The 15,411-nt window shown below is 35.6% G+C and overlaps 2 protein-coding genes across 2 annotated transcripts; one reads left to right on the forward strand and one right to left on the reverse strand.

Moving 5' to 3' along the window:
• Nucleotides 1–568: 568 nt before the first annotated feature.
• On the forward strand, nucleotides 569–5,501 carry LOC120145816 (aspartic proteinase 39-like). Its single transcript, XM_039159541.1, has 10 exons — nucleotides 569–969; nucleotides 1,512–1,641; nucleotides 1,743–1,990; nucleotides 2,382–2,609; nucleotides 3,142–3,304; nucleotides 3,488–3,561; nucleotides 3,657–3,753; nucleotides 3,876–3,939; nucleotides 4,624–4,695; nucleotides 4,802–5,501. Exons 1-10 carry the CDS (start codon nucleotides 749–751, stop codon nucleotides 4,966–4,968), a joined length of 1,464 nt encoding a protein of 487 aa, XP_039015472.1. The 5' UTR covers nucleotides 569–748; the 3' UTR covers nucleotides 4,969–5,501.
• Nucleotides 5,502–5,672: 171 nt separating this feature from the next.
• Nucleotides 5,673–7,689, reverse strand: LOC120145882 (peptidyl-prolyl cis-trans isomerase FKBP16-4, chloroplastic-like). Its single transcript, XM_039159601.1, has 10 exons — nucleotides 7,526–7,689; nucleotides 7,274–7,420; nucleotides 7,069–7,124; nucleotides 6,915–6,970; nucleotides 6,696–6,753; nucleotides 6,386–6,460; nucleotides 6,190–6,279; nucleotides 6,021–6,098; nucleotides 5,907–5,947; nucleotides 5,673–5,834 (listed from the first exon to the last, which is right to left on the reverse strand). Exons 1-10 carry the CDS (start codon nucleotides 7,602–7,604, stop codon nucleotides 5,807–5,809), a joined length of 708 nt encoding a protein of 235 aa, XP_039015532.1. The 5' UTR covers nucleotides 7,605–7,689; the 3' UTR covers nucleotides 5,673–5,806.
• Nucleotides 7,690–15,411: the final 7,722 nt, after the last annotated feature.

Here is a 15,411-nt window from a genome sequence, read left to right on the forward strand (position 1 = left end):
CGTACCATACCTTTAATTACCAACCTACCCTCGCCCGTTCACACATGTATCCATGTCAGTATAAGGCGCGTCGCAGGGGGCGCGCCTTACCCCACGTGACGCCAAATCAGCGTATAACGCGGTGTAGTGGGCGCGTCTTACTACAAAGGGGTTAGATCGAGAAATATAATCTGACCGGTGCCTGATCGAGAATATTAAATTAAAAATATGATTTTTTTGGAAAAACGCCTCAAACCCACAGTCGATATATTTTTTTATATATTCTTATTATTTAACCTATGATCTTTATTTAATAAATTAAAAAAAATTTATTTTAGTACAAAATATTTTTTCCATTTAAATAACTATATAAAATAAAATAAAACTCAATTATCAAAACTAAAATTGGGTACGAAATGATATATTAACCCTTAAATTTATACCAAAACTACCAAGAAATTTCACTGCAAAATCGTTGGAGTTGCCAACTGATTTTCTTTGTCAATAATGAATGAAGGGCAGTTTGGTCTTTTCAATGTCTTCCCTCTTTAACGCCTATATTTTTTATCCGCTGGCTAAGCAATCAAAAAAACCATTCTCATTTCTCAAAATTTTTAAAAAAAAATCAGTCTTGGTCTTTAAACGTTCGTTATATTTTCTTTTCTCAATGCAGAGAATCAAACAAGATCGATCTTTTAATTTCGATTCATGTTTATAAAGAAGACCCCATTTCTTCTCTTCAAAATTTGTTCACAAAGCCTTTGGCAAAATGCGGGCTCCCAGTTTGCTGATCTTGGGATTTTTAGCAGTGTTGTCGGTGGTTTACTGTGTTGTTATCCCACTGGAGAGAGCTTTTCCTTTGAACGGTCAAGTTGAGTTGAGCCAACTCTTAGCTCGTGACCAACTCAGACATTCACGAATCTTGCAGCGTTTCGTTGGTGGAGTCGTCGACTTCTCTGTTCAAGGCTCCTCTGATCCCTATCTCGTCGGGTGATTTTCGCTTGCCTTTTTTTATTTTTTTGTCTTCACTTTTACGGCGTTAAGGTTCTTTTTGGGTTTTGCATTAATGGGGTTATTTTTGCTTGTCAATGAATTTAACCTGGTCTTTTTTTATAACTTTTCTCCCTTAATCCGAATTTATGGTTTATGTTTTTCAATAGGTTTTCTTTGATGAATTTTGAAAGTACGAAACTGGCTAAATTTAGGTTCTTTGTTTGAATATTTAGTTTTCTCCTTTCTATTATGTACTTAGTATTGCGTTTACGTATTTACTTTGTTTACAGCTTTATCTTTACGCTTCTTTTGACAGCTGAAGATGTGGAAGATAATGAATGTTGAAGGAAAAGATGAAAACTTGCCTTCTTTTTCCTTAATTTTTTTCTTTGTATCGCAAGTGTTTTTCTCATTCAATTTTGCCTATTATTCTCTTGAATTGCCTTTGCTTTTTATCGATTCTTTTAACACGTATTGGAATCTAGATAGTAGCATTGATTTTTTTCTTATATATTTTTTGTATTTATTTGTTTGTTTAGGCTTTATTTTACAAAGGTGAAACTCGGATCACCTCCTAGAGAATTCAATGTGCAGATAGACACTGGAAGTGATATATTATGGGTGACATGCAGTTCTTGCACTGATTGTCCCCAGTCCAGTGGGCTTGGAGTAAAATTCCTTCCTCTTACTTCAATAAGTTTGATAAGATTTTGGAGGGAAATGACAGTCGAGAATGTAATTGCTATCTTGTTTCGTTGTGCCCTGTGCAGATTCAACTCAGTTTATTTGATTCTTCAAGTTCGTCATCTGCTAAGCTGGTTTCTTGTTCGGATCCAGTGTGCTCTTCAGAATTTCAAACAACTGCAACTCAGTGTTCTCAGAGTAATCAGTGCAGTTACTCCTTCCAGTATGGAGATGGAAGCGGGACTTCTGGTTATTATGTAGCTGACATGTTGTATTTTGATGCTATTTTGGGACAGTCTTTGATTGTCAATTCTTCAGCTCTTGTTGTATTTGGGTGAGCTTCCGTGAGTCCATAGGGATTTGCTTTTTTCTGATAATATAGGATTGAAACGTACCATTATGATAAATGGAAGACAAGGAAGAAACATAATAAAGGGCCCAACCATGTTAATCTATTATGCAACCATAAGTATTTGAGCAACTGGAACGAGGTTAATGTCAAGATTAATTGTGTGCTTCTAGTACACTTTGATTTTTCCGTAGATGAAAGAAGGTAAACTTGGTCATTTAAGTTTCACATAGTATATTTCATATTCCAAAAAAGCAATTTTTTTCATTTTTTTTGTCTATGTTTTTCATCAAATAATATCTTAATTGCTGTTTGTCTTATGTTAATCTCACCATGTTATCAAAACTTATTCCTCTCCTGACATTTTTGGAAACAGGTGCAGCACATATCAGTCTGGCGACTTAACTAAGACGGATAAAGCTGTGGATGGGATATTTGGTTTTGGCCGAGGTGATCTGTCTGTTATATCACAATTGTCATCACGGGGAATAACTCCTAGAGTTTTCTCACATTGTCTGAAAGGAGATGGCAGTGGAGGAGGTATAATGGTTCTTGGTGAGATTTTGGAGCCCAACATTGTTTATAGTCCACTTGTCCCTTCACAGTATGTCCTCCTTCTTGTACACCGTTTGTTTTATTTGTACTTTCTGCTTTTCCTATGATGGTTTGGTTCTATTTTATTGTTGTGGAACATTTGCAAGTATTGTTGGTAAAGCTGTTCAGATACCTTCATGCTGTAATTACATAAGTTTTCTTATTCCCTCGGTCTAAATGGATCACATGACATTCATTTGGTTACTTTGAACTTCATTCCTCCTTTTAGTGCATGTTCCTTATATTACCACTACTTCTAGGAGTCGAGGCTTGCAAAAGCTTGGTCCTTCACATCATTATATCTGCTACTCTTTGATAATGGGATGGGAAAGAGTTTAGGTGTATGAAGGGGTGATGTAGATGCTGTCAACTTGCTTATTTGGGTTTTTATTTTTTGTTGGTGAACCGATGTTTCATGAATCATCTCTGGCTTTACTGTGTCAACATTTCTTTTGTGAACATATGATCTTTCAGTTTCACTTGGAATATGAGGCTACAAATTTTGCAGCAGGTTTGAAAATTTCCTTGTTTAACATTTTCAGGCCCCATTATAATTTAATGCTACAGAGCATTGCGGTCAATGGGCAGTTACTGCAAATTGACCCGGCAGTTTTTGCAACATCAAGTAATCATGGTACTATCATTGACTCTGGAACAACTTTGGCATACTTAGTGCGAGAGGCATATGATCCATTTGTTAGTGCTGTAAGTATGAATGTTATGAATATTCTTTCAGTTCTAGTCGAACTTAAAGCAGTGCAAATGGTGACATAGGAAATATACATCTCTTTCTGAGATTGCCACCCTGAAAGAATTAAATATTTTGTTATATTGCATCACTTTATTGGTATTGTGTTCTGAAGTTGACTTGCATGTTTGAATTTGCAGATAACAGCTACTGTTTCACCATCTGTTACTCCCACCATTTCTAAAGGAAACCAGTGTTATCTAGTCCCCACCAGGTTACTCCACCAACCATCTGTTTCACCATTTTTTGTTTTCACATACACCTAACATCATTTTATGTAAATGAGACTGATATTTGTTTTGTATTAAGTGTAAGTGAGATATTCCCCCCAGTTAGTTTAAATTTTGCGGCTGGTGCATCAATGACGTTAAAACCAGAAGACTATCTTATACGCTCTGGTTTCTATGTAAGTTTTCATTTTTCTTCTTCTTTTGTTCAATTCCGCATAAGTTTCTATGAAGTAAAAATAATTGCTGTTAAAGGAAATTCTGCTGCATGTAGTGTAATGGGTCATTTTGTATTTTGCAGGATGGTGCTACAATGTGGTGCATTGGTTTCCAAAAGGTTCAGGGTGGAATGACAATTTTAGGAGGTTAGTTGAGCTTTTTTTTTAATCAAATATAGTTTGGAGTTTGGATTTTTTTTTGTCTTTGCTCCATAGTATATAGTGAGTGCTAGTATTGCTGCATGAACTCGTAAAAATCATCAGAGTTGAGACTTTTTAAATGGAGGACATTGCCGAATTGTACCTTTACTGCACTCGTCTTTAACTCCAAGGAATCACCAAATTTTGGTGGTATACTGAGGAATTCTCACTAACTCTTTGAATATGGATAGTAAAAGTGGTAAATATAATTTATATAGTCAGTCTAAAATCAATTTATTGTTATTTATTATATTTTATTTATGTAAAGTTTATGTTTGGAAAAAATATTACAATGAAACTCTTCTTTTCCTTTCCATACAAAAAAAAAATTCCACCTCCAAGGATTAATTAAGAAAATGGGGTTTGGTTGATTTTATTCTCATCCACTGAGAAATTGAATAAGTTTTTTTTTTTTGCCTAATAACATGAAACCCTCGATCATAAGGTATCCAAGGTAAAAAAAAATCCTTTTACACCTGTATGAATTTGTGTCTCTCCGGTTCAACTTGGGCCTATGATTTAGCCAGTATGGATTCGGGCCTTCTATTTTGCACTAGACTTGTGATAATTTAACCATTTTGTTTACTTTTTTAAAGATGAATTTACCATTTTGTCATACTCGTATTGCAGATCTTGTCTTAAAAGATAAGATAGTTGTTTATGATCTTGCTCATCAACGGATTGGATGGGCCAACTATGATTGTAAGTTCAGTTTATAGTTAAATTATCTTTCGTTTAAATCCTAAAATCTCATTGCTTCATTTAGCAACATCGTCTCTTACATTGTATCCGAAATTGAACTTGTTAGGTTCATTATCTGTAAATGTTTCCATCACTTCCGGTAAAGACTTCATAAATGAAGGACAGTTGAGTGTGAGTAGCTCGACGAGAGAGATGCTATTCAAGCTTATACGTTTGAGTTTTATAACTCTCTTAATACAACTGTTAGAGTTTGTGGAGTTCCAGGTTTTGTAAAACCCATCAGTCTTTGAAATTCCATTCTTTCTTCAATCTATATAGTAGATTGTCCGATCTTTATTTATGGTGATCGGAAAGGCATTTGTGGTTTTTACTCGGATAGCAAAGGGTAGTTGTACCTGACAGTGTAAGGTTCTCACCTGGCCTGGATTGCTCATGAACGGACCGGAACATTGAATCTTCTTACGGATAGCTGGGCTTTCTACTTGTAAGGATCTTTTATGTCCATTGCTAAAGCTGTATATTATCTCTCCACTGGATTTGACGTGTAACACGAGTACAAACAACAATGTTGCCATCGAAAGCGGAAAGAAGGGCACTAGTTTTGGCTTGGTTTTAGTCAGAGATGCTGAAATAGGCACTTAATGTCCAAGTTTGAAGTCAATTTTGGAACATCATTGTTTGTCTGGGTTTTAGTGATATAAAAATGTTCATAATTTTTCATGTTTCCTCGTGTGTCAAGCCATAGGCCATAACCTTCTTGGTGACAAGCAAATGTAAGAAATTTCATTAAAAATTCTTCAGTTTATGATCTCGCTTTTTAATCATTTCAAAGTTTTAATCTTATATATATATATATATATATCACTGGGGGTTTCCAAAGAGAGATTTTCTGAGTTTGAGAAAATTGCTAGCAGAATTTGAAAATGGAGGTTTGTGAGTGATCCAGATACTGCTAAGCAGACAATGGAAACCATGAATGAATCACAACTGGGTTGGTTTTCTAGCCAGAAGAAGATGTATACAAGTTTTATACAAGCTATAAAAATCAATGATATTTTATTTAAAGCTCAAGAGAGCATACTTTCCACAGCTTTGTTCCTTTAACTCATCATCAACCTTCAATCACCTTAACAGGAGTTCTGCAGCACAAACTTATGTTTTAAACCAAACCGGCAGAGAATATGGATATAAAAGTAGGCATGATTACTTACCCAAATGGGCTTTGTTTGATTGACAATAGCTCAACATCCAACTGCAGGTTAGAGAGGAAGAGGAATAGTTAATATGCATAAAATGAGAATAATTGAGAAACATATGATTGTTACCTCAATGGTTGCATTTGGGGGGATTTCCTGGACTCCCTTTTTCCCATATGCTAGCTCTGGAGGAACTATCAGCAGTCTCTGTAAACAACCACCTATTGGTTAAACACTGAGTAAATATTTATAGTCATTACAACAAACATCGATAATCCTGCGTTTGTCCCTGTCTCACCTGGCCTCCGACCCGCATTCCTTCAACACCAAGATCCAATCCCTTAAGCACATTTCCTCTTTCAGATTGGCCAATATCAAATCCATAAGGCTGCATGAACTCAAACATATCATAATTGCCAAGCATGTCATTACAGAATATTACTACAATTCTGGTTTTAAGGCGTGAAAAAGGGTATGAAACATCTTGGTTTTACCGTGCCCCCTCCAACACCGAGTCCTTGTCTGCTAGTCATAAACGTGACGCCTCTCCATTTCGCGACATAATGAACCTACGAAAAAAGCAACCATACTGATCAGTTATATTCGAACTTACAGGGACAGACACAATTAATGGAACCTGTTTGGTTTTATCAAGAGCAATGTGTATGTTTTACAAGTATATTTGAGATTCTCTTTTAATTCCATTCGCAGTTCATAGTTTCCGGTAGAAAGTAATATAAAAGCAGATCATAAAGCATATGTTATGGACATTTTTGATGAAATGTAACTAGTTCACAACCGTACTGCAACCCGAGATCCCTTCACAGCCTTAAGTCCACTGCCAACCTTCAAATCATAGTACCTGAAGAATATGGTGAAGGTCAAAATTTGTATAATCATTTACATTGCAGAACATACAGAAGAAATACAACATATTCTTTCACTGTTTTATCCTCTAAGCCAAAGAAACAAAGAGATATATGATGTGACACATAAATCTAAGATGTAAGAAGAGCAACAAACTTGAGCCCATTGGGAAGAGTTGTGAATTCACTCTCAGGTATTTTAGCTCCTCTAAGCTGCAAGAATCAAATATAAAGTGCAGAAATTATACTTTATAAGGACCAGACATTACCCAAAAAAAGGATAAAATAGATATTGAAAAAGGGATATTTACAGCTCTTCGACTTGTGCTAGCTGCCTCAGCCACATCAGAGGCATACATTGCAGCAACTGAAACAAAGTTCATCAGAACATTAAACTCATAACTAATTACCCATTATTTTAAGTAACTTATTTAAACCAAAACACCATGAAAGCTAATTGATTATGAGAGTTGAAATTAAAGAGAAATTAAGTGGTAGTGATGTTAAAGCAGTAACTAGGTGTGAGGAGAGAAGCAAGCAATGCCCTTCTTCCCTGATCATGTTGCAAAGAAAAAAGTGGTGGCTTTGAGTTTTTATCATCAGAAGATGACAGTTTACAGTAGCATTGCAAAAGAAATGGTTTTCTCTTCGGTAGTCTCTTCCCTGAGATTCAAACAGATGTAAAGAGCATGAAAGTATAAACAAGATATGATCTTATTTGGAGGAAAATTTTAGAAAAGATTGAACATATTTACAAAGATGTTTTACCTGAAAAGGAGAGTGAGAAGTAAGGGTTGTGGAGGAGAGTTAAGGTGCTTTGATGAGAAGGGAGGAAGGAGAGTTCCATTGATGGTTTAAGAAGTGGAAGAGAAGGGTGAAGTTCATTGGAGCTTTCCTATTGCTATTTGGGCATGAAATGAAAAAGAAGATAACATGCTCAATACCATCCACATATTTAAAGGCTTCCCCTGTACCAGAAATGTCTATTTGAACCCAATTGTAGCAGGATTAAGACTTCAATCTTTTAGAAATTTTGATTAAGTCTCTTAAATTTCTTGAAAATTTACATTAATATATATAATATGTATTTATATATTAAATTATACCGTCAAAATAATTTTTATATTAATTTAATAAATTAAACAGACAAAAAGCATATGATGCATAATAGCTTAAACAATTATTACCTGTGATTTGTTTAAATCCATTCATTCTTCTTTCATTCGAATGAATCAAAAATATACGTATACATTATTTCTTTTCATAGAAATATACAATAAATATACATATACAATAAATATAAGCTTAAGAGTCATTTTGACCTTTTTCATAAACCTAAATTAATAATTTTATCTCTATTTTTTTAATTGTATCAATTTTATCACCAAACTTATTTAATTGTATAAATTTTGCTCTTTAATTGATGTTGATGCTTATAGTGCTAACATAATAATTAATAGTATTGATGTGATAATTTACTGTGCCGAATAAAAATATCGAGCCGAGTCGATCAACGCCAGGGATAACACTCACGGTAACACAAATTGCGACAAAAATGGCAAAAACTAAATAGAAGAATTGAGGAGAAAATAAAGAGAAAATAACTTTAATGACCGAAAATGCCTTATAATATACGATTTTAACCAATTTTTTTTGGATTTGCGAAAATGACCAACAAATTCGCAACGCGAACTCCAATTTCGCAACTAAATTTCCAAATTCGCAACGCGAATATGTAAATCGCATTTGTAAATCGCAACGTGAATTTGTAATTCGTAACACAGAAGTCAAATTCGCAAAGCGCGTTTATTTTCGCAACGCGAATTTTATTTTCGAATTCGAAACACAATATTTATTTCGCAACACAAATGTAAATAGTATAATCGTAAATCATAACCTAAAACCCTAAATCACAACTTAGTCACATCTCCATCTCTCACTCTCTACGGCGACATCCGTCCCCATCTCCGACGAAATCCGTCCCCATCTCCGGCGAAATCCGCCTATCTCCATCTCTCAGAGCCACCCTCACAACCATTCACGGTCAGAAATGGAAAATCAACCACCGAGGGTTAGTTTTTAATTATTTTTATTTTGAAATTTTTGTATTATTATTAGATTTTTCATATTTAAATTAATGATAAATTTACTGGTAATTTCAATAATAGATTAATCATTTCACTTAGATTGCTTAGTAAATTCATTCGGTTGCTGCCAATACTGCTAAACGGTTTAGTCTTTAACCCTGTGAAGTTAGTATTTGTCTTTTGGTTGAAGTAATGCAATTCATTCAAGTTTCAATTTGCAAAAGACTATTTGAAACTCAAATTCGCAACACGAAAATGAAAATCGTAACGCAAAACTGAAAATCGCAACACGATTTTCATTTCGCGTTGCGATTTTAAGTTTCAGAAACTATTCTTCTTCTGTAAATTGAAACTTGAATGAATTGTATTACTTCAACCAAAAAGCAAAGACAAATACTAACTTCACAATGTTATCTGATGCATTTTGTGAACTATGATAGAATAATGACTTGGGTGAATACCGTGCAAGTTTGAAACATATTTGGCTTTGTTTTCACTGTTTAATATCATGTTTGTTTATAGTGTATAATTTGTAGTTTTTGATATATCTAACTTGGTATGTTTATTGTTTTTGTAGAAATTTTTTTTCGGTGTAGAAATTTTTTCGGCTTCATTGACCTTAAGGAATAAATTAAGCCTAGCCACTACAATTGCGTCGACGCTTACACCTGTACAAAGAAAATTGTTTGAGGATACTTGCTTCGGGCCATGGCTGAAAGTACAACATCCAGGTGGAGATGCTATGTTGACCCATTTGTTTCTTCAGACCATGACTAACGATCTACCCGAGAGAATACAATGTGGTGATGAAGAGATATGGTTTCATTTTCCTCCGGCGTATACTTGTTTTGGGCAGGAGGAGTTTTGCTTAATCACTGGTCTACGCTTCGGAAACGATGATGTAGGTCGGTACACTAGTCATATCGCCCGCCCATCATGGTTATCTCGGGTTTTTCCTGAGCTGGCAAAGGCAAAGTCGAGTTTACACATCGACGACTTGAAGAGATTATTTGTTAAAGATGGTTTTACTCGGATAGATGACCTCGATGTTGTCCGAGTATGCCATTTATTACTTTTGCATGCTGGCTTTTTAGGCAAAGAGGACAGACAACCTATTTCTGAGGACCTAATATTATTGGTAGAGAACCTAAATGCATGGAACCTATTTCCGTGGGGTTCATATCTATGGAAAGCTACCAGGAAAAAGTTGTCATCTGTCTTTGAGGACCGAAAAAGTTTGCGTGGCCATGGTTCCAAATACACTTTGGCAGGCTTTATTTGGGCCTTTAAGGTAAGAATTTCTATATAATGTTTCCAAAATTATAATTAATTATTTAACAATTACTAATGTTTGTGTATTATATTGTTTGTAGATTTGGATATTTGAGGCTTTTCCCAACATGCGGACATATGTAATAAAAAATTCAAATGATATTGCTAGGGCTATTTCCTGGAGGAGGATCTGACTGTTGGATTGGGAAGAGTTACTAACATATACGACGATGAATGATGTAAGTTAACACAAATACTACCATATATAAACAAGTTATTACTAGTAGACGTTTAACTTTGTTTGAGCTTTTATATTGTTAGGAGGCCAAATATCCATTACAGAGGCTGACACCCACAGAGGCAGAGCTTGCCACTGATTGGTGGCAAGCTAGTAAGTGTTTTTTTGATGGCACGGATGATGAGCAGCCCCCACTTCGAGAGTCATCACCTCACCCAGAGCCATCACCTGATCGAGTCGATTATACACCTCCACAACGAGAGCCATCACCTATTCAATCACATCATCGAGCCTCTTCTCCACCATCACCTCATGATAGGCGGCCGCAAAAGATGCCACAACATTTATCTCCCTGTTCTCCACCTCCACAGGATAAGTTAGGGGAGTTACGTGATGAGGTCAATGCTTTGCGTAAGGAGGTCGGTACTTTACGTGAAGATAATGGTGCATGGCGTGATGAGGTACGGTCTTTACGTGGTGAGGTAGAGGTTTTACGCGATGAAAATGGTGCTTTACGTGGTGAGGTATCTACTTTACGTGATGAGGTAGCCACTCTATGTGAGATTTTTGTATCGTTGCAGAATGAGGTTCATACTCTACGCAATGAGGTAAGTTTGTTTAATATTATACTAAAAATGCAAATAACCTTTTTTCGGCATTATTTTTTTTTATTTACTGATTTATGTATTAATTTATTTTTAGCCGCCCGATAAGGTAAATGCTTTACGTCGGGTTTTTCTTGCACGACGAGGTTCACGCATCAGACGTCGTGCATGTGTCATTACGTCTCTGTTTACCCCAATAGTGCCAATACTCCATAAGAAGAAGCCCGAAGCACCTGTCATCATTCAAGAGGCTCCTATCATCCTTCAAGAGGCCCCTTCCATCGTTCAAGAGGCCCCTGTCATCGTTTAAGAGGTCCCTCCCACCGTTTGAGAGCCCGATTCACATGGCATAATATGTCGACATATTGATAAACCTCCTCACGTGCCCGACATGATGGATGAAAGTTGGCTTTCGTATGAGTTACCAATCAGTACCATTTCGGTATTTGAAGTGGAGAGGAGAACACTACCAGACATAATTCTGGATAATACCCTTTGGGCTAAGACCGCAGTTGATTTTTATCTACATGAGCGGAGCCAGGGGTGGTACGCTGATATATGCGAACTCGATGATGATATGCATTTTTTTCTTGATCGGTCTTGGTGGGGTGTGTTATTTCGGGTTGAAGACAATGGCTATTTCGACGGGGGATAAGTCTTATATTCTTCTTATATTGCATTTTGATTAATTTTTTTTAAATTTATGAAATTCACTAATATATGTATTTTTTTTATAAAACAACATATTGATGCATGGGTGTCACGTCTTCTGATAATAAAGAAATTGAAGAAAATAAAAAATACGCGATGGACTATTATGCCGACGACTTTTCACGTATCTCACTTGAAGGATCAGAGAGACACTTCATATGTGTTGGGTAATGGAAAATCTAAACTTTATCCTGCGTGGTGGGAGGTCGATAAGGTTAGTATTTATTTTTGAATATTTTAAAGGTGTTCATAAATAAAAATTTGATGTGCACAATTGAATTATTATTTATGATTGCAGGTGTTTATCCTTGTTTTGGAACGTCGTCATTGCCTTCTCATCGAGCTTCAGCTCCCATCCCTGAAGACAATGGTATATGATAGCATGTTGAATTACATACCATTGTCTGATTTGAGAGATATTATTTGTAAGGGATGGAGCGCTCATTTGGCTAAATACTTGGATGCGATTGATTATTGGACTAATTCTGGAAACAAGAAGCCAAAAAAGTTCAAAGTTACAATGATCAGAGATGAGACCGCGCCACAACAAACGCAGGGAGCCAGAGGGGATTGTGATCCTCTCGTATGCATGTGCTTGGAACATTTGACGACAGAAAGTAAACAGTTTATACCTCCCACAGATAGAGATAGAGGTGCAGTAGGCTTGTGGTTTCGACATTTTATGGCCAGAGCGATATATGCGAGACGCTGCCTACCTACATCCGCGTGCTGAAAGTGTGCATAAACAACACAAATTCGTAAGTTTGAGCAAGTTTTGTTAACATATATACTCTTTGTTGGTTTGAAAATGTTTGGTTAAGTACCTAGATAATTTGTTGTTTGTTGGTTTTAGATATGTAGAAAGTGTTGTTTGAGCAAATGTTTGGTTTCTGTAGGTTAATCCTGATCCTGAAGTGAGCTGCGTGAAATTGATGTATTTGTGCATAAACAACTGTCTGCATGAAATTGATGTATTTGTAAAAGTTTATTTGTTTAATTGATGAGGAAATAAGAATTTTTTTTGCTTGTTTAATTGATTTGTAAAAGTTGATTTGTTTAATTGATGTGTAAATAATTCTTATTTTTTGCTTGTTTAAATGATTTGTAAAAGTTGATTTGTTGTTTTAAATTTCAATCTGCATTATGTTGAAGGCAAAAAAGACATGTTGAATGTATACTTTCGCAACGCGAAAGTCAAATTCGCATTGCGATGGTTGTGAAAGTCAAATTCGCGTTGCGATGGTTGCGAAAGTTAAATTCGCAACGCGAAAGTCAACTTCACGTTTCGAATTTGACTTTCGCAACAATCGCAACGCGAATTTGACTTTCGCAACAATCGCAACAAAAAATCTGATAAGTGATAACAACTGAACAGATCATATCAATGTTCAAACTCAAGTTACTAATGAATGTCTAACTGAAATGTATGCATTCACACATAAAATACACATAATACAACGTTTGCATTTAAAAATCACCTAAGTTAATAAGTCCCAAAAGGTAAAGCCGGTTGTGATTGTGATTTTGATTTTGATTGCGATTTTGATTTCCTTTTGCTTGGCACCATATGAGCTTTGGATTTTGATGAGGATCCATATTTTGGTAGAGGAAAAGATGATTGTGATGGCACTGGTGATCCACAGGTCAACCTTGCATGACCACTTTCCTTGTACCGACTACATGTCGATATCCTCTTCTCTTCACCCTTAGACGGTATACGATCGTGGTTTTTTTGTCGGCCAGGTAGCCTGCTGGCCATGACTGGTGGCAAAACTATTTGTAAGTCATCTGGTATGTCCCACTTAGAAGGACGTGGAATAGGGTAGACAATCTCAGCATAAGTCTGTCGATATACTTCTGTAGTGTAGCAATCCATAGCGTATGCACTTGAATTATCTTGGTTTAGATGAAGAGCAACTTTTATAACATGGCTACACGGATAACCAGATGTTTGTCATTTCATACAACTACACGTCTTTGCATTTAGATCGACAAACCCATTTAAGTTATTATCCAATATTTCAAACAAAGTGTTTGAACATGGTTCAACTCTCCATGACGTTGACTTCACAACACGTTTCGTTATCTTTTTTTAGTCCATGGTGTAACACGACGTTTCAATGTTCCTATAAATTTAAATAAATAATACTTAGTAAAATATATGATAAGTTACGAATTTAAAGAAATAATACTTGCATGGTTTCTTTTCTTGTAGTACCACTGTTGAATAGAGGCTCGAAAAAACTCCATTAACATAGTAATGGGTAATTTCCGGGAATGACGACTTAGAGCGTTGATTGATTCTGCACTATTAGACGTCATGAAACCATATCTTACTCCAAGTTGATGTACTCTTAACCATCTTTCAAACCCGACATCTTCTAGTGTTTGAGCACATTGAGGCAAAACACGTCTTAAACAATTTATATGCTTATTAAAATCCACTTCCCGATAAGCTTTTACAACCTTCCAGTATGTCCATTTGTGATTTTTTATACCAACAGACCTTAATTTTAGATTTCTGTACAAATGAACACCACAAAGTCCATGAAAATCATCTGGGAAACACCTTCTAACATCATTGTCAATTGAGTTTGCCCTATCGGATATGATTGTCAGATTACTAATAGGACATATGCAATCCCTAAGATGCCCCATAAACCATGTCAATGAATCAGAGATTTCAGATTTGCCAACCCCGTAAGCTATTGGATGTATCCCATTATTAGCATCCATGGCTATTACTAATAAGTTTACTTCAAGGTATCGACCTTTCAAATATGCTCCGTCAACTATAATAACTGGGCGCATGCAAGTAATAAACGAACGAATCTACAAAATAATATACACAAGACATAATCATTTAAATGTGAAATGAATGTAACTAACAAAAATGAGTCAACAAAATTATATTGATTTACTAACCGCAGCACCAATGGCGATAAACAACAACTCAAAGCGTCCATCTCTATCTGTTTTGATATGAGTTACCGACCCAGGATTTTTCGGCTTTAAATTGTGACAATAAGCTGGCAGTTGGGCAAACGATTCTTCTGGAGACCCCCTCAACAATTCTAAGGCATAACATTTGGCTCTCCAAGCTTGAGAATATGAGATACTAATCTTGAACCAAGCATTCATGTCAATCATAATTTCATGTCCCCGATATACCCTGCCATTCAAAAACATTAACTCAACTAGAAAACCACCCAACACCTTTTTGTTTGCCTGTCTATGGTGAGGAAAAACTTGGGTTCTTGAACATGTATGTTTATCAATAAAAGTCCTAACTTGAAATATTTCGCAATCTTTTATCCTCTTTGCAATCATACACCACGTACAGTTTTTGTCAATCATACACTTTGTTTTGAAACAATCTTTGCTTGATTTGTTAACTTTTAGTTGATAGCCATCTTCCTCACATTTCGTATACAAAGCTATCTTCAAGTCTTCCTTTGTATCAAAACAATCATCTTTCTTGATACGAATAACTTTTGTGTAACAATCAACTGATATCTTTACCAACTCTTCTTCCGGTATCTGAAGTAATTCAGGCATATTCCAATTATACTCCTGTGGCATTTTCTTCTTTTTCTTTTCTTTGGGGACTTCTTTTTCTTCTTCAGGGTTATATGAATTACAGAATAGATGTTCATCATGTTCATTCACAGTCGTAACTTCCTCATCATTATTATAAACATCATCAAATTTGGTTGTTTCTTCTTCTGAAACATCATCAAA

Source organism: Hibiscus syriacus, unplaced genomic scaffold (assembly GCF_006381635.1).
Source record: "Hibiscus syriacus cultivar Baekdansim isolate YM2019G1 unplaced genomic scaffold, ASM638163v2 tig00110895_pilon, whole genome shotgun sequence".
Classification (NCBI taxonomy): domain Eukaryota; kingdom Viridiplantae; phylum Streptophyta; class Magnoliopsida; order Malvales; family Malvaceae; genus Hibiscus; species Hibiscus syriacus.